This window comes from Nematostella vectensis, chromosome 1 (assembly GCF_932526225.1).
Source record: "Nematostella vectensis chromosome 1, jaNemVect1.1, whole genome shotgun sequence".
In the NCBI taxonomy this organism is placed as follows: Eukaryota; Metazoa; Cnidaria; class Anthozoa; order Actiniaria; family Edwardsiidae; genus Nematostella; species Nematostella vectensis.
In genome coordinates, this window is record NC_064034.1 from 4435964 (window position 1) to 4463185 (window position 27222).

Below are 27222 nucleotides of genomic sequence, written 5' to 3' on the forward strand. Positions count from 1 at the left end.
CGCTGAGGTGGTGGTGTTCGCCCTGGGGGGAGTGTTTATCTTGGCTGCGATAGGCTTAACCGTGCGCCACGTAAGGCGGCGTAAGATACGGGAAGCCTGTGGTACCGAGTCATACGACAATGTGGGGCCTACAGATAGGCTGATTGACAACAACACTAAACAGTACCAAACGATATAGTTCGCTATAGTTAATCGCCAGTTAATAGTTAACACAAGTCGCGCGCCGGCTACACGATCCGATCCGCGTTCCAATCCGGGTTTTGTAGGTGCAGTACCAGTCTAGGGTGTTACACCAAATAAACAGTACCGCAGAAAGGGGTTTAGTCCCTCATTTTCTCTTGATGGACTAAACCTCTTCTGCGCCACAATTCCCCTTAAAAACCACACACAAGGCTAATATAGCAAGTTAACTAGCTTTATTGAGGAAACAGTCAAGACTTGATTGACTTTGATTTTCCCGAAGAATCACGAGGGCCTGATTCTTATCTTGGTTCGTCTGTGGACAGACACAAGCGCGTAGCGCAGATCCACCAAAACTGCTGCATCCCCTACCGCCATCTCCAAACCTCATCCCCTAACCTTGTGAAACACTTCCCATATTTCCCGCATTACAAGGGAAGGAATTCCCTTTTCCTATTACCGCTAGGTAGATATTGCACAATCACTTCAGGAAACTATATAAGATAAACTTTAGCATCGTTTTATTAATTTTGCAGAGATAAATTTTACAGACTCAAACATCATAAATTAACTTTGTTGTAGTACCCATGACATACCAGCTTGTTTTTGTAGCCGTGATCCAAAACAATCTGCTATTGTGATGTCCAAATTAGGGCACAAGTCTGATGCATCCTGAGTGTGACTCGACTGGGACGAGCGCTTGCGCAAAAGCGTCCACTATCGGAAAATAGCATCATGTTGTCTCTCACACGACGACATTTGCTGACCAGCATTCTCTTTAAATAGATTGGTACCCTGCAGGGTGCCCTTAGAGAATGTAGATCAACCACTCTTTTATTAGTGTTTATAATTGAAAAAAGAAAAAGCGGTTTATTCGCAAGGAAACTTATATAAACATGATAGAGGCGCGTGATCCATGAGCCTGCCGTCGTACTCGCCGAATCACGGTAATTACATTTGTACACGGTATTTGCGCGTGATATAAACATGATAGAGGCGCGTGATCCATGAGCCTGCTGTCATACTCGCCGAATCACGGTAATTACATTTGTACACGGTATTTGCACGTGATATAAACATGATAGAGGCGCGTGATCCATGAGCCTGCTGTCATACTCGCCGAATCACGGTAATTACATTTGTACACGGTATTTGCGCGTGATATAAACATGATAGAGGCGCGTGATCCATGAGCCTGCTGTCATACTCGCCGAATCACGGTAATTACATTTGTACACGGTATTTGCGCGTGATATAAACATGATAGAGGCGCGTGACCCATGAGCCTGCTGTCATACTCGCCGAGTCACGGTAATTACATTTGTACACGGTATTTGCGCGTGATATAAACATGATAGAGGCGCGTGACCCATGAGCCTGCTGTCATACTCGCCGAGTCACGGTAATTACATTTGTACACGGTATTTGCACGTGATATAAACATGATAGAGGCGCGTGACCCTTGGGCCTGCTGTCATACTCGCCGAATCACGGTAATTACATTTGTACACGGTATTTGCGCGTGATATAAACATGATAGAGGCGCGAGATCCATGAACCTGTCATACTCGCCGAGTCACGGTAATTACATTTGTACACGGTATTTGCGCGTGATATAAACATGATAGAGGCGCGTGGACCAAGTTTCCTGCGCAGCTGTCTTTGGTGACAGTGTAAAGTGGGGAGAGATTTAAAGGGAGGCATCACAGGAGGCTACGTAACCCCTAGCCGGGTAGCCATATCACCGGCTATTCCTCAGCACGCCTCGTCTTCTTAAGACAGTTCGTTACTTGGTCTTTTGAGCGCTGTTTGATTTCTGGTATTTACTGAATACTTGGAGTAAAAGCTGGAGAAAAAATACAAGAAAACATTTCAAAAGCGCCTCGGCGAAACAAAATATTTGATTACAAATATATATAATTATATAAAAAAATGTAACAAGGCACTTTTGTATTGCCATATACAAAAAAAAATTAAATTTTTTTCAACCCAACGTTGTCTAGCTAAGTTGGGTTACCTGTGGTAACACAACCTACGGGTAGGGGAATGGGTCGAGCTTTTGCAAGATGTTACGAAGATAAGGACCTCCAATTTAAGAAATTTAAAATGTATAATTGCGTGCATTAGCCCCACCTCTTGAAAGACGTCTGTTAAGTCTTCACTGAGTCCCTGTGGCAAGATCGCCGAGAGGGGCTGGGACGGGACGGTTGTGATATATCTCTGTAGCTTGTCTTGCGGAAGATGGTACTGTCTGGGTCTAGTCTGTAACAGGTTCGAAGCAATAAAAAAAAGAATGTAGGGTCACAGAGAAGTGGTGGAGGTAGCGAAGATGGAAAGGAAAGGACGAGGTGAAGTGTGGCCAAGAGAAAGGCTAGGCTTGGTGGGGAAAGAAGAGACCGGAGGACAAGAGAAAGGCTAGGCTGGATGGGGAAAGAAGAGAGCGGAGGACAAGAGAAAGGCTAGGCTTAGTGGGGAAAAAAGAGAGCGGAGGACAAGAGAAGTAATGGACGCGTTTGCGAGCTGATTGAGCCCACGGTTACCTTGGGTTGCGGAAGTTCATCGATTCTACGCGCGTCTGACATGCGCACGAAGACGGATGCTCCTTCTATGTACGTCACCTATAACAGATATTCTGTCATTATTATTCTACGGTCACAAAGACAACCAGTAAATGAAAAGCAATGTTAAAGAGAAATCCGTGAAAAATTGCTGAAGGGCACAAACATATTTAGGAAATGTTTCCTTTAGGGCGGGCCCTCGTGCTTCTACTGCAATAGCAAAAGTGCTGACCGTTTTCTTGCGAAGGAAAGAGGCCATGATGTCTTCACAGTTATCCGTCTCAAGGGCGCTGAGCACCGCCTACGTCAAAAAGCGCGAAGATTATAAATATTCATAAGAATTAAGGCTACAGGGTCTGTAACACGTCTCATACTAACGTACCTCAGTGGGCTCACCACTGTACAGCGGTAGCTGATAACAGCCGCCAAGCACGTAGCCCTCATGGAAAACCTGCAGCGGTGTCCAGGCCTACGACAAAACGAGTATTGAATGACCAATTTTATGATAATATGAATCTGTGACAGGAAACCAAAACTGCGTGACTAGTTGGTTGATTCGTTGCGTGACCCTTTGTGTGATCAGTTGCGTAACTAGTTGCGTGACCATTTGCGTGAAAAATTGAATAACCCGTTGTGTTACCAGTTGCGTGACTAGTTTTGTGACCCATGGTGTGACTATTTGCGTGACTCTTACCTGTCCCTTGAGGGCCCAGGTCTCTTGGCTGCCTGATATGTCAAGGGTGAGCTCATGCACGTGGATGATGAGGGTCAAGAACCGGTGGTAGGAGCGGCGACGGAATACCTTGCAACAAAACATTCGTTTGTAATATCAATAACCGCATCAATGATGTAGAGGGAACTAAGTAAATAACCTGCGGATGACATTTCTATTGTCTTCGACACGTTGTCACGCCAGGCTGTTCCCTTACAAGCTACAACAGGTCACGCGTCATGCAACCAGTACCTTGATCCCGCTTTTCCATTGAGGTGAATTAATGTCGCTTGAAGACTGGAGCTTGGCAGAGTAACCAAGAACATCCTGTCGATCTCCCTGTCAGGCAAATTATACGACAAGAACGAACACGCAATGTTACCAAAAGTTACCCGATAGTGATCTTGGGCCATCCAGCCCATCCCCCTTCAAGCTCTGCCACCTGCCACCTGGAATTACTTTGAGAATGCAGGGTGCATAAACGTGGCAGGTTTTGTCGTTAGATTACCGCGACAACATTGTCGTTGTGTTACCTTGTATAATAAAGTGAATAATAATAGTAAAACATTTGTCGATACGTTACCGTGTGGTATCCGTGACAGGTTTTGTCATTGCGTTACCTTATAAAAAGCAGCGGGCGGAGAGAAGCAATAGGAAGCAAGCGTGACATGTGACCATGGTAGATTCTGGGCTGCGTCGATAGAGACCTGGGAAAATTTCATGTACAGGGATAATATAAAGTAGGGATAATATAAAGTAGTTTTAAAGGAAAACACTAACCGCCAGACCGTGAAGGGGATGGTACAACGCCACGAAGTTGGGATTGAAGTTTCCCGGCGCGCTGTCAATATGTCGCGTTAGCTGTGTCTTAAAGAATACGAAAGAAAATGTACAGTTCTAAATCAATGTTGATTCTAAATGTCGGATAATGCTGATAAATGATTTCGGTGGTGAGGACGATGTTGGCGATGATGGTGATGACGATTGTAGTGGGATGGTGATGGCAAGGATTGTGTTCGGGATTGATGATGATGATGATGATGATGATGATGATGATGATGATGATGATGATGGTGATGGTGATGGTGATGGTGATGGTGATATTGATGGTGATGGTGATGGTGATGATGATGATGATGATCAAAAGTGTACCTTGATCCAGCTAGAAATGACTTGGTCTTTCTTCGAGCTCTGTTCAGGGTCGATCAACTTCACGGATTCTCGTGCGCTGATTGGCTGCCGCTTAAACATGCTGTGCAGGACTTGACTCTCGCCCAGGCCGGGTTCACACAGGAGCGAGTAGTAACAGCCTGCACGTCAAGACACAGTTAAGACTTCATTCGTTAGAAGAGATAATAGCTCCCTGTGCGTCAACCCACCTTCGCTGTAATTGTGTTTCTTATCGAGTAGCCCTTCTTTTTCCCAGGCACTTTCCTTGAACTGCGAGGCCTGAATAATATGGGTGCAAAGGTAAAAATAGGGCGACTATTTGTCAAGGATGCCATAGGTACTTATGAAAAACTTATGAAAAACTTTTCTTGTGAAATAGTTTAGCCTGCAACGCAGGCGTTTTCCCGGTGTTTTTATAGCAAAAAACCGGCCCCGAGCGATTCGTAGCCATCTTTGAAATGAGGTTACAACAACTGCCGGTAATCGCGTTCATTGCAGGCAAGAAATAGTTCATCCCTTATAGGTTAATGTGAAAGACCCACAGAGGTATTCCCCTTTAGTATGTAGAACCAAGCGAAACAGAAAAGTAATTGGTATAACAAACCATATAAAAGGCGTAAAATGGCGTTACCTCTTTGGGTTTTCCGTTCGGGTGACACGCTGCGCGTAGTATCCTCACAAGCAGACTTGCACATGGAATGGGCCTATACAACACAGAAATACATAAGTAGACTCGCAGATGGGATGAGCCTATACAACACAGACATACATAAGTAGACTCGCGCATGGAATGGGCCTATACAACACAGAAATACATAAGTAGACTCGCACATGGGATGGGCCTATACAACAGAGACATACATAAGTAGACTCGCACATGGAATGGGCCTATACAACACAGACATACATAAATAGACTCGCACATGGGATGGGCCTATACAACAGAGACATACATAAGTAGACTCGCGCATGGAATGGGCCTATACAACACAGACATACATAAGTAGACTCGCACATGGGATGGGCCTATACAACACAGACATACATAAGCAGACTCGCACATGGAATGGGCCTATACAACACAGACATACATAAGCAGACTCGCACATGGAATGGGCTATACAACACAGACATACATAAGTAGACTCGCACATGGGATGGGCCTATACAACACAGACATACATAAGTAGACTCGCACATGGGATGGGCCTATACAACACAGACATACATAAATAGACTCGCACATGGGATGAGCCTATACAACACAGACATACATAAGTAGACTCGCACATGGGATGAGCCTATACAACACAGACATACATAAGTAGACTTGCACATGGGATGGGCCTATACAACACAGACATACATAAATAGACTCGCACATGGGATGGGCCTATACAACACAGACATACATAAGTAGACTCGCACATGGGATGAGCCTATACACAGACATACATAAGTAGACTCGCACATGGGATGAGCCTATACAACACAGACATACATAAGTAGACTCGCACATGGGATGGGCCTATACAACACAGACATACATAAGTAAACTCGCACATGGAATGGGCCTATACAACACAGACATACATAAGTAGACTCGCACATGGAATGGGCCGATACAACACAGACATACATAAGTAGACTCGCACATGGAATGGGCCTATACAACACAGACATACATAAGTAGACTTGCACATGGAATGGGCCTATACAACACAGACATACATAAGTAGACTCGCACATGGGATGGGCCTATACAACACAGACATACATAAGTAGACTCGCACATGGGATGGGCCTATACAACACAGCCATACATAAGTAGACTCGCACATGGGATGGGCCTATACAACACAGACATACATAAGTAGACTTGCACATGGGATGAGCCTATACAACACAGACATACATAAGTAGACTTGCACATGGAATGGGCCTATACAACACAGACATACATAAGTAGACTTGCACATGGGATGAGCCTATACAACACAGACATACATAAGTAGACTCGCACATGGGATGGGCCTATACAACACAGACATACATAAGTAGACTTGCACATGGGATGAGCCTATACAACACAGACATACATAAGTAGACTCGCACATGGGATGAGCCTATACAACACAGACATATACTTAAGTGAGAGTAGCGTGGATTTTCCGCCAAGGAGAACCGGAAGCAAAATTGACCGCATTTTGCGGGATCAACAGATCCCGGTAGGTCCCGGACAGATACAGGTCTCTCATGAATAATGCCAATTTGTTTTCACACCCCCAGTCGATTATGACTCCGGTTGGCTAAGGTTAAAATGGGTGATGGCCTCGCCCATCGGTTGGCTCAGGTTAAGCGGCTAATTACGTGTGTTGGCTGATGATGGCCTCACTCATCGGCTGGCTCAGGTTAAGCGGCTACATACGTGTGTTGGCTGATGATGGCCTCACTCATCGGCTGGCTCAGGTTAAGCGGCTACTTACGTGAGTTGGTTGATGATGGCCTCACTCATTGGCTGGCTCAGGTTAAGCGGCTACATACGTGTGTTGGCTGATGATGGCCTCACTCATCGGCTGGCTCAGGTAAAGCGGCTACTTACGTGTGTTGGCTGATGATGGCCTCACTCATCGGCTGGCTCAGGTTAAGCGGCTACTTACGTGAGTTGGCTGATGATGGCCTCACTCATCGGCTGGCTCAGGTTAAGCGGCTACTTACGTGAGTTGGTTGATGATGTCCTCACTCATGGGTTGACTCAGGTTGGGGGTGCCGTTGTAAATACGGATCTGATGAGCACCGTCGTTCAGAGCGACCTGGTGACAATTAACAAAAAGAACATGCATTCGCAATAAAATCATGCTTTTTTTTAGCATGAAGTGCCCGTCAATTGGCAGGCAAAACTTCGAGGTGGTAATAAAAAGTGGGCAAAAGTCAGAAAGCATTGTTATGGTTGGTTTTAGCGAAGATTTATTAGAGCCGATTACAGAACTGTTTCGTTCCCTGATGTTAGGTATCTTTTCCTCCACAAACACATCTCTGGAAACATACCTTGTTATCACCGGTATCAGCAACGGGTTGTTTTGTAGTCCCGATTTGCAGGAAAACTGGTAACACAGAATACCCAACACACGACAACTTTTTGGTGACGCGATCAACAGTGTACATCTGCAAGAAGAAGAGAATATTTAGAGCACTACCACTCAAGTTCGTCCATACGTCGTCTACCCGTCCATCTAATTCGTCAGTCTGTCTTAAGTGTCTGTCTGTTTTTCTGATTCTTTCTTTTTCTGCCCGTTTGTCTGTCCATACGTCTATGTTCGTCCGTCTTTCAGTCCGACTGTCCGCCTTATTCGTCAAGCACCGTGTAACTCACCTTGACCATGAGTGTACTCGTCGCGGGTAAGACGGGTTCTCTAAACTCCAGGCGACAGTCGTACTCCGGGTTGAATACATCAGAACTTAGTTTGGCCTGTACCTCAATATCCGGACCAATCCTAAGAGATGAAGACAAAATAGATCGTTAACGACAACGAACTGTTGATCAATCCGTCACGGGTTCAACTTAGATGTACAGTTTATATCGATATTTCAAAAAGTACGTTTTAATAAACACTTAAAAAGAAAAATCTCACTAACTCGAAGACCGATTTTGGACATTTTGTTTAGTACATACTTCTCATAATTGCGATCAAGAACACGACCTGTCACCTGTAAACACAAAAAAGGCACCAAATGAGTGCAAATGGCAAAGTGTTAGACGCAACTCAACTAAACAAATACAGTCTAAAACAAGTCACGACTGGTGTTTTGTTAATTATAGGATTTAAAAAGAAAACGCAGAAATCAGACTTCGGGAATTGAAAGTAGAACTAATAACTTGAATTATTTCACAAATCAACTCTCGTCGGCTTTATTTTGTTGGCAAAAGTGACTCCATGTGAGAGTAAATACATGCTGAGGCTTGTCAATGAGATTTGGTAAAAAAGAAAAAATAAATACAAAAAGCTAACCGTGATATTTGGTTTCTATATTAACGAAAGAAAAGAAAACAATCTATGCTTGCTTCACCTGTACGTCTCATGACGTAATATGAAGTGTTCCTTTAATGTTACGGTAGAAATTAAGGGTTGTATTCTATGTATGTTCTTTGAGGCATTTCTTTTAATTGTCAGGGTGTACCAACACATATATGTTGCTTGATTATAAACAATGATGGAGAAAAATGTTCTCTCCGTATTAATAATCGAAAATAAGAACTATGATTGTACAGAACCAGAACAGGAACAAATATTCTCAAAGTGTAAACAGCAATAAGAACTAAGAACTGAGGTATATTAAAATAGCTCTTAATGAAATAGTAATTAAAATGAGAATTGAATAAGACAAAAGAAAGCGCGGAATACTGTGCGGCACAACACAAAAAATAGAACTAGAGATGAGACCTTCAGTACGGCACAGTGCACAAGCGAGTCTACATAAAGAATCTCTTTTTTAAGCATTAACCCAATGGCTTGGCTTCATGGGAATACCAGCGCTGTGGTATGCCCATATCGTGAGTACAGAGCCATGCAGTACCGCGGTGAGGACTATGAGCGAACAGCTATTGCCGTGACGTCGCTAAAGGTTATACTAGGGCCACCCATAATCACGATCAACGGACCGCTGTTGATCTCCCTGATCCGCGTCCCGAATCTCCGCACACCGCCCAACCTTCTCCTCTGTAACGTTCTTCTTGCCGACCTTCTGGTGGGCCTAGTAGTCATTCCTATGGGTATCCCATGGGTTTTGGACTATGGGATCACCCGGTCATGTTCGTATCACGGCGCGGCGGCAGCAGTTGGCCTATCGCTGGCAGGTGTCTCCTTCCTCTCGATCCAGGCCATCTGTATTGAGCGCTACCTAGCGCTGTTCTTACACCTTCAGTACGCGCTTTACGTCACGCTGCGCTCTACGAAAATTGTCGTGGCCGCGATTTGGCTGTACGTTATCTGTATTACCGCCGTATACAATTCTCCACTCGCGTACCATTTTGCCAATATTTCACTGTATTACATAAGTGCGCATCTGCTTGTAGGGATTGTGGTCATCTACTGGACATACTCTCGCATCTTTAGACTCGTCCTACGCCACCGAAAACAAATCGACGCCCTCTCGGGGGCGCGAGCTGGATCCGTAGGGCGCAAGGAGAGCGCGAAGCACTCGAAAAGAAACAACGTGGAAATTCCTAACGCAAATATTGAACACGTTCAGATCATAGCACGCGAGAGTAACGGTTATAGTCACGCTAAAGCGACCCCGGAACGGGGTGGCAGTCCTGCGCGCAGGGCAAGTTGCGGTATTGATAACAACTCCATGCGCGTGGAGGTCTTGCGAGCTGAAGACAGCAGGGCAAGTTCCGGTATTGATAACATCAACCCAATGCGCGTGGAGGTCTTGCAAGCTGAAGACAGCAGGGCAAGTTGCGGTATTGATATGATCAACCCCATGCAAGTTCCAAGTTCCGGTATTGATAACATCAACCCAATGCGCGTGGAGACCTTGCGAGCTGAAGACAGCAGGGCAAGTTGCGGTATTGAAAACATCAGCCCCATGCGCGTGGAGGTCTTGCGAGACACACGTGACTCCCCTGACGTGCATAGTCGAGTCACGCCGTCCATCGAAGTTGAGGCTTCGCGTCTTGAAGACGCAGATAATAGAAATGCACAGGGTAAGACCAAACTGAGTCGTACAAGACGAGGTTACTTTTCTCACGCGCGTGTATTACGGCAAAGCAAGTTTGCAGTCACTATGGCTTACGTGACAGGTGTCACGCTGTTGTGCTACGCGCCCGTCGCGGTTACGTTTTGTGCGGTAAAACTGACTGATTACGACAAGAGTGCCATCCAAGTTTCCCTTGTCTCTTTCACCGTGGGGATAAGCAGCTCATTGTGGAATCCGCTGATTTATTGCTGGCGCAATACGGAAATCCGGTCAGCGGTGTGCAGGCTTTTGTGTATGCGCCGCGATGATATCATGGTTCAAGTGATACACTGAAAAGCTTAGTTTTCCTTACAGAGTAGAAAACAGAGAGTATTGTTTCTTGACATATTAGCTAAGCCTGTAGTGCAGTCATACTAACCTTAGTAAATGTCACGCTGTCCGGGAGAAAGCGAGCGCCGTCGATATACAAGTCGAATCCGTTTCCAGCCTCGAATGGTTGGCTAGGCAGCGAGGGACGCCCATATTTTATCCACGCGCCCTGTGGAATCGATCGTTGTTGTTTGTATTAGGGAAGAGCCAATCGACACTTAACCGGTGTACAATACGTACAGGGATTAAACAATCTAATACTTACCGGGGGTGGGTCATTTTCATCTGTGTATTCAGCAGGTGTCAGCGGTCTGTCGGGGGGCGGGCTTACTCCCGAGAATATGGTGAAACGCACGGAAGCCGCGCCATAACGAACCCAACTGTCCGGGACATCTGTCGACTAATGGCAAAAAGTGAGCAGTGAACATTATCTATATCTTCGTCTGTAAACTCCACTTCGTACGACATTTCAGATCAGCTGTGGACCGCCAGTCTGTGGAATTTTAGATGCGCACGCAACATCGTGAAAACAGTCTATAGGCGACTTACACTAGCTGATCACATGACTTTTTGATTGGCAAATTCAAGTAAAACAAAAATTGAAATGATTTCGGCCGTCACGCCAGAGAACGAAGAAAATAAAATAAAATATTTAAATAAAAATAAGATCATAAGTTGTTTTGTTGTTATTATTTTGCCGCTAAAAGCCTGAGAACGCGCGAGTTTTTGCCACCCAAAATGTCACGTGTAACGGTTAGTGCAGGTCGTCTATTAATCGGTATGACATACGGATAAGAGGTTAGCATTAATGCAAGCAAGGGTACCTGCACAGGAAGGCTTTGCACCTCCGGCACGGGAGGGAAGTAGAGCGGCAGCTTAAAGCTTCCGACGTTAAGACGAGCTTCTGATCCTGATCCACCGCTACGCCCTGCAACCAACAGAACGGCAGTGTTCGAGTAGGTGGGTAGAGTAACAAAATAGAACTGACGTAACTCAATAAGGTGACAGTATTTACAAAGAGCATTTGCAGGTACACATGCCATTGTGTAAGTTTATACATAACATAACTGAGAAAAAAGGGTTCTGTGAGTGAAATTTGACGTGTAGGTTCAAACAATGAAAGAATTGTGCCTGGTATTGAGTACCTGACGCGAATATTAGAATGGAAATTATTATATTATATTCAAATTAAAGTTATGTTCACGGTTCCAGGGTTTTCGCACGGTCAGTTGGGTGTAAAAATATTGTACACCTTTAGAACCCAGACCTCGTGAGTGACGGCTCGATGGAAGGGGAGGAGAGGCAAGAGGGACTAGTGTCCAGGCCACAAGGTTGGCTTCGTCTAGAGCTTTTGTCGGAGATCTTTTGCTGTTGTTGGACTGTCGGAGATAGACTCGCAGCACAACGACAGAGAAGGCGTTCCATTGTACATGGCGATAGACGGCCTGAAACACGCAAACAAATGCTTTTTTCAAAGAAAAAGCGTGCGTTTTACAAAAAGAAGGAGCGAAGCTGGGACGAGCAATCGAGAAAAATTGCGATTCGGGGACCAAAATGCGTATAAAATAGACAGTCGAGAGAAAAACGAAATTCGCAGAGATTTCTCTTAACCGGTAAAAAAAAAAAACGCTACATTTCGGATCGAAAAATGGTCCGTTACAAAGAAATCGGTAATCTAAGTGTCTATTATACAGCGAGGACTTCCACTTATTGGAGGCTTAATTTTAGAGTGTCCGTTCTTAGAGTGTGTCCGTTCTTAGAGGGTGTCCGTTCTTAGAGGGTGTCCGTTCTTAGAGGGTGTCCGTTCTTAGAGGGTGTCCGTTCTTAGAGGGTGTCCGTTCTTAGAGGGTGTCCGTTCTTGGAGGGTGTCCGTTCTTGGAGGGTGTCCGTTCTAGAGGGTCATCGCTGTATAGAAGGGAGCCGCTAATGGAACTTCATCGCACATTTGCAACAACTTACAAAGCAGACAAATGCTAATTCGAAAGACGACCACGAAGATTCCCAAGATCTTTTATAGACACATAGATACGTAAACAACGCCTGTATAGAAGGGGGCCGCTAATGGAACTTCATCGCACATTTGCAACAACTTACAAAGCAGACAAATGCTAATTCGAAAGACGACCACGAAGATCCCCAAGATCTTTTATAGACACATAGACACGTAAACAACGCCTTATTGCCAAGTTGGCATTATGAATATAAACACTTTACGCCTATTATTAGGCCAATTTTGTTAAACAGATGAGGAGGACAAAACAAATGCCCGCAAGTTTACCCAACAGGAATCAATTTGTGATCCAGAATGTATACCCGGGGTCATGTGCTGTACCCCGGGGTATTTTTAAGGCTCCTGAGGTATTGTTTAGGGAAGCAATTTTTGGTCGTGCAGGTATTTTTTAGGAGTATTTTTCGAATTTTCCGATGAGCATCCCTATCACTTTTACCCTGAAGAACCCCCCGGGTGCTGTACCCGGCGGATAACTGAATGTCGTAAAGGGTACATCTTGGCGTCTGATGGTAAAATCATCAAACTTTGAGATTGTTATCAATATAGTAACATCCTACAAATATCATTCAAAAAGGGAAACAAAACCCCAGATGTAAACAACTTGATATCGTTAATTACAGACAATTGATAAGAAATCCGAGCAAAACTAGGGAGAAACAAAAATATACTAACAAATAAACAATAAATGAAAGACCTCTCAAACCTTGAAAGAATTTAGCGTTTGAGGTTTACCTACAAGATAATTTTGAGGATGATTTAGGTTAAAAACGTATCGTGTGTAAACTGTTTCAAAACGATTAATCGTGATGAAAAACTGCGTTAAAAAAGAAGACATTTTCACAATTATTCGCATTTAAATTTACCGCAAAATCAATAGAACTACTATTTGCCGACAATCTAACTCAATAAGGTGTGAAAAAAATATACCGGCTTTCCTTAACTTTGGAAAGCCGACAAAACACAATATGAAAAATATAGCGTCTAATTATCCAGCATTTTAGTGAGTGTAGTAGTCTAGTAAAAAAAAAAGAAAATAAAAAAACATATCATGGCTAAAAATATGTAAAGTGCTAGAAAAAATTGTTTAGTGCTGAAAACAAACTATATATACAAAACGTGCTGGCATAACAGCCACTCACATACAGCTTAAAAAAGATTTTATATTCTTTCTTTATCTTTTCAGCTGCCGAAAGATGTGCAGATACCCGTGTTATGAGATGCAAAAATCCCTCCCCTTTCTCGAACAAGTTTCTATGTATCTTAGGCGATTGTGAATACTCAGGTGAAGCTTTGTTAGCTTGTGTACCATTCTATTTCAGTCATTCGTTGTGATCTGAATACATTAGGTTGCGAGGACGGAATCAATTTTTAATGAGGGTCACTCTCGAGAAAACTCAGCGCTCGGCAGGCTTAATTTATCTTGGGGATTTCCCATTAAGCTCTTTGTCAGCGCGTTTCTACTACTCCAAGAACCAAGCCAGACATCGCAATGAACGGAGAATGGACCGCGACTTGAAACTACGACCAGGGGAGGGGAGGGTGCGCATGGCATTGGCCAACCTTACAACCTTGCGGATATCCATTCACGACTCACTAATTAGGGGTACCAGCATTGAATTTAGAAAATAAAAGTTTTTAACCAACCGCTAACGAATCCCATCGAGGCAAATCAGTATATTGCACTGCAGGCAAGTAGAGATTTTTCTTGACATTAATTTTCAAAGCGTAACGGTCTTAATATCTTTAGTTTTTCCAAACAAGCGGAGGGTCACAGGGAGTTTTTATCAATCAGGGAACACAGTGGTCGCTAGCGATAGACAGCCACCAATTGAATCCTTCAAGCCAGCAATAAAATATTAAATACTTGAAAGATAAACTTACACACTCAACGCAAATGTGTCAATTACAGAGGTTGAACAATAGGAAAACCAGGACAAGGACGCAAAGAATCGCGCTCCAGCCGAACACAATACGCGTGAATAATTCCATTGGATCAAACGGCTTTAAATATTTAACAGCCGGTGAATCCACAGAAAGCGAGCTTGTGACCGCGACGCTGAGCTCCGTGCTACGATCACATACCTGGCTTATTAAACGCGAAGTTCGGCCGATATTCTTTAATCCCAGTGCATTATTGGTGAAGTGCGGCGGTGATCAAGTGAAGTAACAAGACCCTGAAGCCGCGGGTTAGCGGTGAGGAGCAGGACATGGATCCATTACACGAATCCGATGAGGAGGCGTACTCTGACAGCGAAACCATGCCGTATTTATACGAAGGAGATCGCAACGAGCAAGGAGAAAGGCACGGCAAGGGAAAAGCCCGCCTGCCTAACGGAGATGCCTACGAGGGAGAGTACAGGAATGGCTACAGACACGGCTTTGGCAAATACGTCTTCAAAAAAGTGAAGGGGAAATCCCGCAGTGCGTGCTACATCGGTTACTACGAGAAAAATAAGAAGAACGGACAAGGGACGTTTTTGTACCCTGATGGGGCTAAATACGAGGGGAGCTGGAAGGATGACCTCAGACAGGGCTTTGGGACGTATTATTATACAAACGCGGATACGTACCGCGGGGAGTGGGATAAAGACCGGCGGAACGGACATGGGACGTACACTTACGCGGCTAGCGGTATGGTGTACGAGGGCCAATGGGTCGAGGGCAAGAGATCAGGTGAGGGCAGCGCAAAATAGCGCGAGAGGGATAGCAGTGTATATATCACAATGAGGCGTGTTTGAGACTAATGGGTGGTACGGCACATGTAAAATAGCTTTTGAAATAGTCAGGCGTATAGCTAAAATTTAAAACAGTGGTGATGGTGAGTAGGGGAAGGGGGTTGAAGCATTAAAAAAAATCTGGAGCGTATATGGAAACTTGAGAGTGTACAAGGACAACATTTACTGTCTGAAAAAAATATTTATTTACAAAACATGAAGACATTTAGCTAAACAAAAAACCTGCGCTTCAAAACTGGGGAGATTTTTTTTAAGTTTAAAAACGGAATGAAAATATGTCTTTTTTTAATCAGTCAGTAAAAAGTAATGGTACAAAAAGACAATTTTTTATTAGATTAACTCGGGGTGGTTGAGTTGGTGCCGATAAGCTGATAACAAGTCCTTCTATGAGTGGACGCATCGCGAGCTTTTAGCGTAATCATACCGCGGCAGATTTACATTTACGTCTGCGTGCCTTCTCACTTGCTTAACAAAAATATAAATTATGTGAACATTTAAGTATATTGAATCGAACTCAAAGCTAAAAAGAAATTAAAAATAAAAATGGAATAAAGTATCACTTGAACCAATTGTCTAAAACACGACAAAAAAGCCCGATCTCTACAATTATCGATACATTCTTTTGCTGTGAACTTGAAGAAAGGAGAGTGATGAAGAATGTGTGATAGAGTGACAGGGAAAAAGCGGTGAACTCTGGAGCTACATCCTACTGCTTTTAGAATAATTATGACCTCCAGTTTTATACAAATTGCAAGCACTATAACATATTCAAAGGGGCATTTGCACAGTAATTAAGAAAGCTTGGGAAACTTAGAATCACCTTATAAACAGAGTGGAACTACTTCGTTATATTATAGATAACATATAGTTTACTAACTCTTTGACAGCCTGTAAGGACACCAAAACGCTCTCTTCAACTCTGGCAAAATAGCCCTTTTCACTCACACAAATTTCTCTCCAAACCACCTGAAATGCATTTTTAATTCATCCAATGAAAAGCGCGCGTTTCACGTGATCTTGCATTTTCAGGTCGAGGCAAGCTGACGTTCGGCAAGCAGTGCTACATCGGCAACTTTCACGATGACAAGATGCTGGGGCCTGGGACCTACATCTTCCCCAACGGCTCCCAGCAGCACGGCGAATACGTAATCGTGGAAGAGGAGATCGAGAACGGCACGGAGTCCCCAGGGAGGGAGGGAGAGGAGGACAAAAGCACGCGGACGAAACAACTCAAGCTCAAGTGGATTAGCCATGGGGGGGTGCACCCTCCTATCACGGCCACCAAGAAAGAGACGACAGTAAACTAACGACAGGGGAAGGCTGGGGAACCTGCTTTAAGCGGACAGGGAAAACACAGGGCATGGCTTGGGACAAAGATCATTCTACTAACGACAGGGGAAGGCTGGAGAACCTGCTTAAAGCGGACAGGGAAGAACACAGGGCATGGCTAGGGACAAAGATCATTCTACGAACGACAGGAGAAGGCAGGGGAACCTGCTTAAAGCGGACAGGGAAGACCACAGGGCATGGCTAGGTACAAATATCATTCTACCGTTAGCTGATTTAAAGCGGACAGCTCTTTCATGGTTAGACTTCGTGGGCGCAAGAGCCCTTGAACTCCCTGTGTGTTTATTATCTGAGACGTCTCTACCGCCTTTTTTAATTCTCTTTAATTCATAATGTAGTTTAGGGGTAAAATGCATGATGTTTCAATTTTGTAAATAGTATAGCTCAAGGTTTTTATATCAAACTTCAAGAACCGACTTCGAGTCTTGATTATCCATTAAAAATTACTACAGAAAAGCAGTACTACTTTGCGTGCAGTACTTGATGAGAACAGCGTGCATTTTCGGCAGATCTTCTGGTTGATACGACATATGCGCGTAGCCGGGACATACTTTAGGGGGAGGGGGTAGTAATACATCTTTTGTTCACTGCGCCGACCCTAGCTTCGTGCCTGACTATCATCTTACCTCCTGAAGACCAAACGAACAGATTCCATGGAGAAAGTCTTGACGCGCCTCCTTGGTCACACACGTCACGGGGGTGTCACCTAGCGCATGCAAGACCTTGGAAAGAGACAAGTGTTAGAATCGCAGGGAGATCAAAAGACATCAGAAGACATAACGCGAGCTCAGGGTATCACCGAGCGCATGCAAGACCTTGTAAAGAGACAAGTGTTGGTTAGGGAGGGGAACACTTGCTACACAGGCTATTCAAAGGCTCTTATTCGCTCTCATTACATAAAATGTGAGCAAAAAGAGTAAAATGTAAGAAGCTGTGTTCACCAGCATGTGAGTCTAACAATCTCTAAAGTGCAATACGCGGGCGCGCATCCTCGACGACCCAGGGCAACGGGGAGACCGGAAGCGGGATTACTGTACTTCCTGTACTTCCTCCCACTTCCGGTCTCCGCGTCGCCCTGGGGGAGACCGGAAGCGGGAGTACTTCCTCCCACTTCCGGTCCCCGCGTCGCCCTGGGTCCCCGAGGATGGCGAGCGTGATGAAAAAGTTAGTGGCAATTTGTAGATACCTCTCCGCTGTGCTGGTTGTACGCCGTTATCTTGATCCTCGCCTCTCCACCTATCGCATCGTACAACTGGTCCACCTGGAATCCCAGCAGTGACGGGTCCCCGGGTGTGGCACTGCCGCAAGAAATGCTCGTTAATCGCATTGAAATTGAAGACATCGAGTCGAATGGCGCCAGAAGCTCAGTTTAAGCGCATTCAAAGTTAAGTCATGGGCCGCGTGCAACCAGAGAGGCAGGCAAGGTGCATTCAAATGAAGTCGTGATTCGAGTCTTGACAATTTGTAGTTCCAGAAAATATCCATACCCCCCTATTGAGAGGTCGGAGGTATGACCCCCCACCCCTCTGGAATTTCCAACCCCCTGGCAAAATATGAATACAGTAAATGTTGAGGAAAAAAGGCATTCTCCCCCCCTCCCCTCTGGAAATTCCTTGGCGTTTGAACCTCCCTCCCCCCCCCCCCAGGAATTTCCAATCCCCTCAATGGGGGGGTGGGGGGATATGGATATTTTCTGGAACTACTCAATATAAGTAAAAAGAAATCTTAAAGAAGGCAAGTCACGCCGCCATTCAATACTCCCGCTCAATTCCGAGTCAAACAAAGAATCCATTTCCATCGGCTAATTCAAGCGAGAATCCAAAATATTTTCAATGAAATATCGTCAATAACGTGTCAGCCTTCATTCGTAGATTATTATTTTGAAGTTTCCTTTTAAATAACCGTTGTATTTCATTGATAAACAATAACAAAGAAGTGGTTGAACGACATTCTTCAAGCGTAGTCAAAAGAATTGCTAGATTCGAGGAGTACGAAGAGTTTAAGACTCAGCGCAAAATTCTTCGAACAGGGGTAAAAATTCGGTGGATAATACATGATGTACCTGCGTACTGAGGCAAGTGACTCCGCCCCTGGCGTGTCCGGTGGGGGAGGAACTGAGGGGGGAGGTACCGGTGGATGGATGGTTGTCGCAGCAGTCAGCGGTGGCTGTAGTCTGTTACCAGCGAAGGTGTTATAAGCTACAGGGTTCTCCTACAAGGATTGAGAAATTCAAACAGGTACAATTTAGTCAGATGAAATTTTCCTGAAATTAGAACGCATATTATGTGTAGTGTGACGTGTTGTTTATAAGTATAACGTGTATGACCGTACAGTTTGTGTAGTGGGCTATGTGTATAACATGTGTATGACTATATTTTTTATTGTGTGACGAGTTGTGTAAGTGCGTAACAGGACTGTAGGGACTCACCATTGGAGGAAACTTATACAAGTATTGCTGAACCGGTTCAGGAGTCAGGGCTTCTTCAGCTCTGATGTCACGCGCATTCACTAATCGGATAAAGAGCTCAGATGCGCCAGCCTAGACAAGACACACAGTACTTGAAGTTAGCAGATATGCATTATATTGGTGAGGTGAGAAGGCAGGGCAGTCGGGAAGTCCCTGGCACTACCAGGCGTAGTGTTATTTGTCCAGGTAATGGTCCTCTACAACTCTCTATTCCCGTAAGAACTTACCATGGTTTACCTGTGGAATCCTGTTCAACTCATACTGTAGGTGTTTAGGTATGTCTTTATTGGTCTACCTGTGGAATCCTGTTCAACTCGTAGGTGTCTAGGTATGTCTTTATTGGTCTACCTTTGGAATACTGTTCAACTCATAGGTGTTTAGGTATGTCTTTATTGGTCTTCCTGTGGAATCCTGTTCAAATCGTAGGTGTTCAGGTAAGTTGTTATTGGTCTACCTGTGGAATCCTGTTCAACTCGTAGGTGTTCAGGTAAGTTGTCATTGGTCTACCTGTGGAATCCTGTTCAACTCGTAGGTGTTTAAGTATGTTTTTATTGGCGGGACACGAAATGGGATTTTCCACCTGAGGATCAGAAAAGAAAATCAGTTTATCACCAAGGAAATATCACATATTTGCCCATTTATAAGGCACCATTATATATGAGAGGCACAGGGGTCTTCAATGATTACATAAATTCAGCTTATTTTTTGGTAATTATGTGGATTAAAATGACAAATATTACCAGGTTTACCAGTTCATATCTGAAATACAAACGTGAAAAAACTACCTGCCGCTGATCAGCCTATCACTGGCATCAAATAGGTTCATCTTGGCCCAGCCACGTGAGAACAGCTTGCCAGAGTCCTCAGGGTCTGTGGTATTGTTGGCCTGTAGTTCTACCACTACACTTAAAGTGGGGAGTGGGGCACATCTGTAATAAAACTCTTATAAGAGAGTGCAGTTTTGTGCTAAGTTGAACAGACTGGTGTCCATCAGAGATGTGCTGGGTGATGAATATAGCATGTACCAGGCATGTGATTTCTACAGCAACCATTCAAAGAGGTGTGGTGATCGCCATACTTACTTGGGGAAGGGGTGGGTTGCACCAAGTACAGAGACCCCTCCAGGTGGAACATTGTGTGTTGCTGAGAGGTGTGTTAGATGATGGGTGTGGCTATCACCATACTTACTTGGGGAAGGGGTGGGTTGCACCAAGTACAGAGACCCCTCCAGGTGGAACATTGTGTGTTGCTGAGGGGTGTGTTAGATAATGGGTGTGGCTATTACCATACTTACTTGGGGAAGGGGTGGGTTACACCAAGTACAGAGACCCCTCCAGGTGGAACATTGTGTGTTGCTGAGAGGTGTGTTAGATGATGGGTGTGGCTATTACCATACTTACTTGGGGAAGGGGTGGGTTGCACCAAGTAAAGAGACCCCTCCAGGTGGAACATTGTGTGTTGCTGAGGGGTGTGTTAGATGATGGGTGTGGCTATTACCATACTTACTTGGGGAAGGGGCGGGTTGCACCAAGTACAGAGACCCCTCCAGGTGGAACATTGTGTGTTGCTGAGAGGTGTGTTAGATGATGGGTGTGGCTATTACCATACTTACTTGGGGAAGGGGCGGGTTGCACCAAGTACAGAGACCCCTCCAGGTGGGACATTGTGTGTTCCTGAGGGGTGTGTTAGATGATGGATGTGGCTATTACCATACTTACTTGGGGAAGGGGTGGGTTGCACCAAGTACAGAGACCCCTCCAGGTGGAACATTGTGTGTTGCTGAGAGGTGTGTTAGATGATGGGTGTGGTGATCGCCATACTTACTTGGGGAAGGGGTGGGTTGCACCAAGTACAGCAACCCCTCCAGCTGGTACAGATGGGTGCTGCTGAGTTGTAAGCTGGGTGACTGATGTCGTAGGCAGCACCTTGACATCCGATATCAAATCTGTGCCATTGTATATTCCGACTGCAAGACGGCACTTGGTGTGTGTTGATGACAAGCCAAGGATGAAGTCCCAGAACACAGAGAAACCAGCACTGCAAACCACCAAGTTACATAGGAATACAGTTTAAAGTACACTACCTTGTACTTAAAAAAAAGGGGTAACATTGCTCAGAAAAAAAAAGCAACAACATAACATCTAGAACTAGAGTGTTACTTTTTCAAAAGGGAATACGTGATAATAATAAAGATGAATTTTTTTTACTTATTATAGCATGAAATCCATTATGTCTGTCTGATGTGATTGACCACATATTAAAACAACAAGCATACTTTTAATCTGCATTAGATAATCACCTTGGATCATAGCAAAATCTCATATTCTAACACTAAACTTACTAAAGTATGTACTAATACAACATTACCTTGGGTCGTATGGACTGGGGAGTAAATTCTTTTCCATTCCACTTGTAGTCATCATGAAGGGAGTCTCATAATTCTGTTATGTGAAAATATGTTTCAGCTTTTCCTTTCCAACAAAATATACCCAGGCCTTTATCAGGTTCACTACCATACAGTATATAGTACCACACCGTATTCGTACATCTACCATGAAAAGTATAACTACTATACAATTATTTATTATGTATACATTGCACTCTCCTGGTGAAATCATTTAGACCATTATTTCACAGCTTGTCTACAGATTGTATGTGGTAGTGGCATGCATCTGTTTTGTCATTTCAATACTGCTTAACTGTCTGTCTGGGTGTGGTGTTAAGCATTTACCTGTTTTTCAGTGTCCGCCTTATCGTCTCTCATCTGCTGCAACTCTCTCTTCATGCGCTCAATCTCAGTCATCTGCTTAAGAAGCTCACTCTCATGTCGAAGTGCTGTCATCTTTTCTAGATGCTCTGCCTTCAGCTGGCGGAACTCAGGACTCAGGTCTTAAAAACAAAACAGGTCAACATAAACCATGGTGTAAGCAATTCATTTAAGTACTTCTAAACCTTGATAAATCAAAAGTACTAAGTTAGAAACACGCATGTAGATCAGTATTACCTGGAGACTTTGAATGGGTAGTTTGACCTTGTCTTTCAGACTAAAATAGATAAAAATGACCTCTAAGGGATCTTGTAAAGTTAAAAAATAAAAAAGAGGTGTCCCCACCACCTATCCCCTTATCCAATTTGTATTTTTGGAATGACCATCCATATAGTGCTACAGTACATGTTCACAAACTGTTCGTGGTGTGAGCTTTTGCATCATCCTATCCAGTACTCCTAGGTCCAATTTGATGGACACCATAATGGCTAGCTTTTTTTTCTCTTCTCAATATGAATTCTCTTTGTTTGTGTTTTTTTTTTTTTTGCTTTCAAATGGCAATGATAATAAAATAAGCACCTTTTATCGTTCGTATTTTTTTCCAAGATGGCCTTGACCCACCCATGAACGTTTCTCCGATTTTTTAAATTTAATTAACTTTACAAAGACCCCTTAATCAGTACTTAAATTTTATGCACAGTACACACGTTACTGTATTTTTGGTTGAGTTATGTTGAAAGATGCACTTGTTCTCCTTACACCAGGGCTTAAGGATGCCCAGCATTTATTAGCATGAACTTTGATCAGCCCGGTACACTGTACAATACCCTGATCATCTGGAGTTCCTGCTCTAGCCTCTGATTGGCAAGATGGTATGCCATTATTTGCTGCTGAAGAACAGGGTCCATTGCTGCTGTAAAAGAATAATTATACTTTATACTTTAGTACAGTTGTTTATGTGTTTTTGTGGATTATTTGTGGACACAACTTGTAACAAAACCAGTAACTGTGTTGTTGATACACCCCTAGAACTGTTTGAACATATCATTGGTCACTTGTTGTACAAGGGTAAGGTAGCTCACCTGGCCTTTGTGTTGCCCTGACCTGCTGTGCTTCCATCTCAAGTCTCTGGATCTGTGAGAGTAGGACTGGGTCATTCCCCCCAGCATGAAGATAGGATGCTCTTAATGCACTGGAAATAAGAAGAAAATATCAAATTACTAGCATACTGTAATTATTGTAGTTATTGCCATAACAAAGATGTCAGTCTGTCAGGATAATACTTCTGGCTGACTATAATATCTCTGGGTGGGAAGTTGAAGCTCCCCCAGAAAATAGCCTGGTTATTCATGAGGATTATCCCAATGGTTATGTGTAGAGTAATAAAGTTTAGTGGAAATACTGTCTGACAATGGTGTCTGATATTGTGATCATACAATAGTTGTTCTTATCTAAAGTATGCATTAGTTATAGCAGTAAAATACTAGTAAAATCTAAATACTATTCTACCACTACCAATCTAGCACCTACTCACTTGAGTTCAGTAAGTACATCTGTCTGACTACTCTGGAAGGCTAGGTGATGCTGTGAGGGAATTCCAAAGGTTGAATGATACACTTGAGCCATGGGAAGAGATTCCTTGCTTGGGTTGAAGGGCACAATCTCAGCTGTTAAGATTCAAAAGCCTCAGGACAAACCATGGGTTATTTACTTTATCTATACCACCTTAATCACGACGTGTTCATCACCTTAATCATGACGTGTTCATTCAGTGTTTTTCACTCTAATTTTGATTAAAAAGGGTCACCATTTTAAGCATTACAACATCATACTGCATGCTCCCTAAGAGATTGGATTGGCTCCTTGATTAGTATGCAGACTATAATAGTTATTTGAGAACAATGAAAATATTAAGGAAAAAACAACTTCGAAATTTTGTACAGTACATAATACTGCTAAAAATGATCGCAGTCCCCTGTCTCTCACACTCTGCATAATAAAAAATGTCTTACTGCTGGGGTTTTTCTGAAGAGATGGCACCCTGTAAAATAAATAAATGCAGAAGGGTTAAGAAAGGCTTTACACATTAATTAATAGAAACAATAAGTACAGTACCTTATGCCTGAGGGAGAACCCAGGACTGGGGATTTACTCTCAGTATTTTGCAACTTTAGTACATCATTTGACTTGGACATTTCAACCTCATAATTAGCGCTGAAGTAAATAGAAAAGCATTCATTGCAAATAATTAAAGTAACTGTAAATATAATTTGATGGAAATTCACCTTAGTTCATTTTTCTTGTAGCCCAGAAATGTCTTGAGTCCCTCTAGTTCTGCAGCTTGCCTGTCCTGCTGACAATGTGACATGTTAACGTTGTTGCCATCTAAAACACAGCACTTCACCACACTCATTCCAATCAAACCTTGCCTTACCACACTAGCTTGTGAAACCATTTTCTCTCTACTCTTTAGACCTAATGTTTTCATCCTTTGCTGAATTCCTGTTCCAGGTAAAATATAAAGAAACAAATTAGAAAAATGTATATCAGCATAATATAGAGTGCAAACTTATTAAATAAAATGAAATATTAAACATATAGCATAGACTGAGGGGAGAGGCCCATCCACCCCAAGGCGATATAAAGAATGTCTTATCCAAATTGACAGACACAGTTTCTATCATGTAATGAATGAGGGAGTATGTCCCTTTTGCGGTATGGTCTGGTACAGCACTCTGCCTGCTACACAGTTGTTCTTTAACCGCTCATACTAAAAGGTTGGTTAGCTTGATTTTGCAAGATACATTAGTACCCACATCATTAAACATATAGTATCCGAGCCAGAGGGGACTCACAGTGCCAAATGTAGAGAGCCAAGTTTTAAAACCTCTAAAAAAATCCAATTTCACCTGAGCTGGGTTCAATCTCTCTTGCTTCAGAAGTGACCTTGGTACCACTGAACTATCCTCCCACTCTCTAAATATCAAATAAATACCACATCTTATAACCTCTTCTTAGAACTAGGGTGTTACCCTGCTTTTCCAGGAGTAGTCTCTTATTTTGTTCTTTGAGTTGCTCCAGCTGTTCCTTGTGATTCCTTTGCAGCTGGCCCAGCTTGTCCTCAAACACCCCTCGGCCACCACTAGGGGAGGACTCCCTGGACTGTCTACTGGTCTAGAATTGAAAACATGATTATCAATAATATACAGTATACTTATTAACAATTTACAGGTCTGAAATAGAAGACAAAACACAGAATCAATAGTTTAATCGTTTACATAACAATCAGTCAACAAAGCACCTAAGTGTTTTCAGGGGCCAAAACAGATATTTTCATGGAATAAACAACATTCTCTTCTTCTTTGTGGGCTGTGAAAATGACAAATACTTTCTGCAAACTGTGTGTGAGTGTCTAAGCATGGGTCATTAAAGCTCTTATAGAATGAATGGATGCAAAAAAGTTTTCTATTTATTTGGACACTGTATGCAATGCACATCCTTGTAAGCATTATAATTTTCTCATGTCTGACGATTTTATACTAGAGGTCAATTATAAGGTGGCAATAATGTAAGATGTGAAGGCAGCGACTTATATAAACAGCGTACATGCAGAGCTGTAGCAGGGGGGGGGGGGGGGGGGTGGCACTTTCCTTTATTGTTTTCTTAATGATTCTGTATGGTGTCCCCTCCCCAATAATTTGAGGCCTGCTACCGCTATATAGCTGTTGTCCTATGGTGCTGCCATACAGAGTACTAACCCTGTACGCAAGCTCTTGATATGGTGGAGAGGGGATCTCAGGACAGTATCTCTGGCCATAGCTTGCAGCTCTTTCCAAAGACATGCTTGATTTGAGAGCTTTTAACTCTTGAATCTGCATAACAAGAAAAACATGTGCCTTCATTTTAGATGTTCTAAGCACCAAGTTAGAGAGAATATAAGAGCAGATCAGTGAAATCACTGAAGAACATCAGGTTGTTGTATTTTAATTATTTTATAGCAAATATTGCCTAATAACTAGCATTTATATAAAATAAACTATTGGTTTAAGTGTAAGTACCTTTTCTTTCTCCAGAGCACTTATTCTTTGATCTTCAGCAGGAGAAGATCTTGGTGATCTTTGCTTGTGTGACAGTAACGTCTGATTACATGAAAAAGGAGTCTGCACAGAAACAGTATATAATACTTAGCAATATTGCCCAAAGCACATAACACACATTAGATGTCTAATGTGACTATATCAACCCCACTCAGAACACTTTTATTCCTGAAATAAAACATATTTTGGTTCCTATGACTACTTTGCAAATCAAGATTTGATAGATTTTGATTATCACGAATAATAATAAATAAGGTCTGGCCAACAAAATCAGGCCAATACCATAGCCAGGATTTTAGATGGAGGTTTTTCCAACAACCCCCCCCCCCCCCCCTTATCTCTTGGCTAACTAATAATTTTAATATAAAGAACTTTTCTACTCCGATCACAAAAATTTAAACATGAATAACTTATCTTTGCTTTTTTTTAATTTTGCCAAATATTTTAAAACAAGTAATTAGAAGCAAGAGCAATAGACTACTAAGAAGCTCTGCCGCCACCGTCCTACCTGCCTTGCTGGGTTAGATCTATCTCTTGATCTTGGCAGTTTCATCACACAGAATTTCATTTTGTGTGTGTGATATAACGCCTGCGACTCAAACTTCATGTTACACGCTTCACACTTCCACTTATCCATGACTACCTCCTCGACTGCATACACTTGTACACACTTTTCTGATCTATTGCGGTGAAGAGACTTGAATGCTTACAATACTCCTTGTCATGTAGAAAAGTTGGTCGATCATATTCAAAAGGTACCATGGCATTCATTATTGCAAGACGCTGCCAGAACTTATTCTATCCGTGGAAACCATGTTGTCTCATCTGATTTGGTCGGTCAGCAACATAAGCCCGCGATCAAAGAAAGCGGTAATTCTACAACAGGTAGTGGTCTACAATGGGAAACAGAACAACGTAACTTTCGAAATGCCGGCCCAAATGGCTTAAAACTTCAGCCAGACAAGACAGAATATTCTTGAGAGTTTTACGATTTTATTTGGTAGTTAAGTAAACGGCTTATTTCAACGTAACGTGAACCACTATAATTTATTCACACACACAGTGAATTCTCCTTTACTCAGTCGCGCACATGCATATGACATCTTTTG

At 43.1% G+C, this 27222-nt stretch overlaps 3 protein-coding genes across 6 annotated transcripts in view; 2 read left to right on the forward strand and 1 right to left on the reverse strand.

Annotated features, from left to right (window-relative positions):
- LOC5496566 (lysosome membrane protein 2) overlaps positions 1–747 on the forward strand; it is a 29942-nt gene extending 29195 nt beyond the window's left edge. Inside the window, exon 2 of the mRNA XM_048731204.1 lies at positions 11–747. Within this exon, the coding sequence (XP_048587161.1) occupies positions 11–178 (168 nt within the window). The 3' untranslated portion in view covers positions 179–747. The remainder of the gene's footprint in view (positions 1–10) is intronic.
- Positions 680–26976, reverse strand: LOC5517188. 4 transcript variants are annotated; one of them, XM_048731158.1, is made up of 41 exons: positions 26622–26975; positions 26075–26176; positions 25775–25888; positions 25049–25190; positions 24451–24518; positions 24302–24366; positions 24132–24230; positions 24029–24057; positions 23551–23683; positions 23099–23208; positions 22844–22929; positions 22254–22293; positions 21981–22138; positions 21617–21690; positions 21074–21286; positions 20035–20178; positions 19757–19829; positions 19211–19321; positions 18845–18993; positions 17969–18080; positions 17409–17504; positions 11957–12134; positions 11514–11617; positions 10955–11089; positions 10739–10858; positions 8294–8328; positions 7994–8114; positions 7669–7785; positions 7339–7433; positions 5252–5324; positions 4830–4899; positions 4603–4760; positions 4231–4317; positions 4071–4157; positions 3703–3789; positions 3433–3540; positions 3121–3207; positions 2971–3039; positions 2721–2798; positions 2314–2442; positions 680–2026 (listed from the first exon to the last, which is right to left on the reverse strand). In XM_048731158.1, exons 1-41 carry the CDS (start codon positions 26748–26750, stop codon positions 1967–1969), a joined length of 4245 nt encoding a protein of 1414 aa, XP_048587115.1. In that variant the 5' UTR covers positions 26751–26975; the 3' UTR covers positions 680–1966. The 4 variants fall into 4 exon arrangements, with proteins under 4 accessions (XP_048587115.1, XP_048587124.1, XP_048587107.1 ...); XM_048731167.1 differs by having other exon boundaries at positions 22844–22926; positions 24302–24369; XM_048731150.1 differs by having other exon boundaries at positions 24302–24369.
- On the forward strand, positions 13743–17244 carry LOC5517187 (radial spoke head 1 homolog). The gene is made up of 2 exons (XM_001637109.3): positions 13743–15373; positions 16465–17244. Exons 1-2 carry the CDS (start codon positions 14908–14910, stop codon positions 16740–16742), a joined length of 744 nt encoding a protein of 247 aa, XP_001637159.3. The 5' UTR covers positions 13743–14907; the 3' UTR covers positions 16743–17244.
- Positions 26977–27222: the final 246 nt, after the last annotated feature.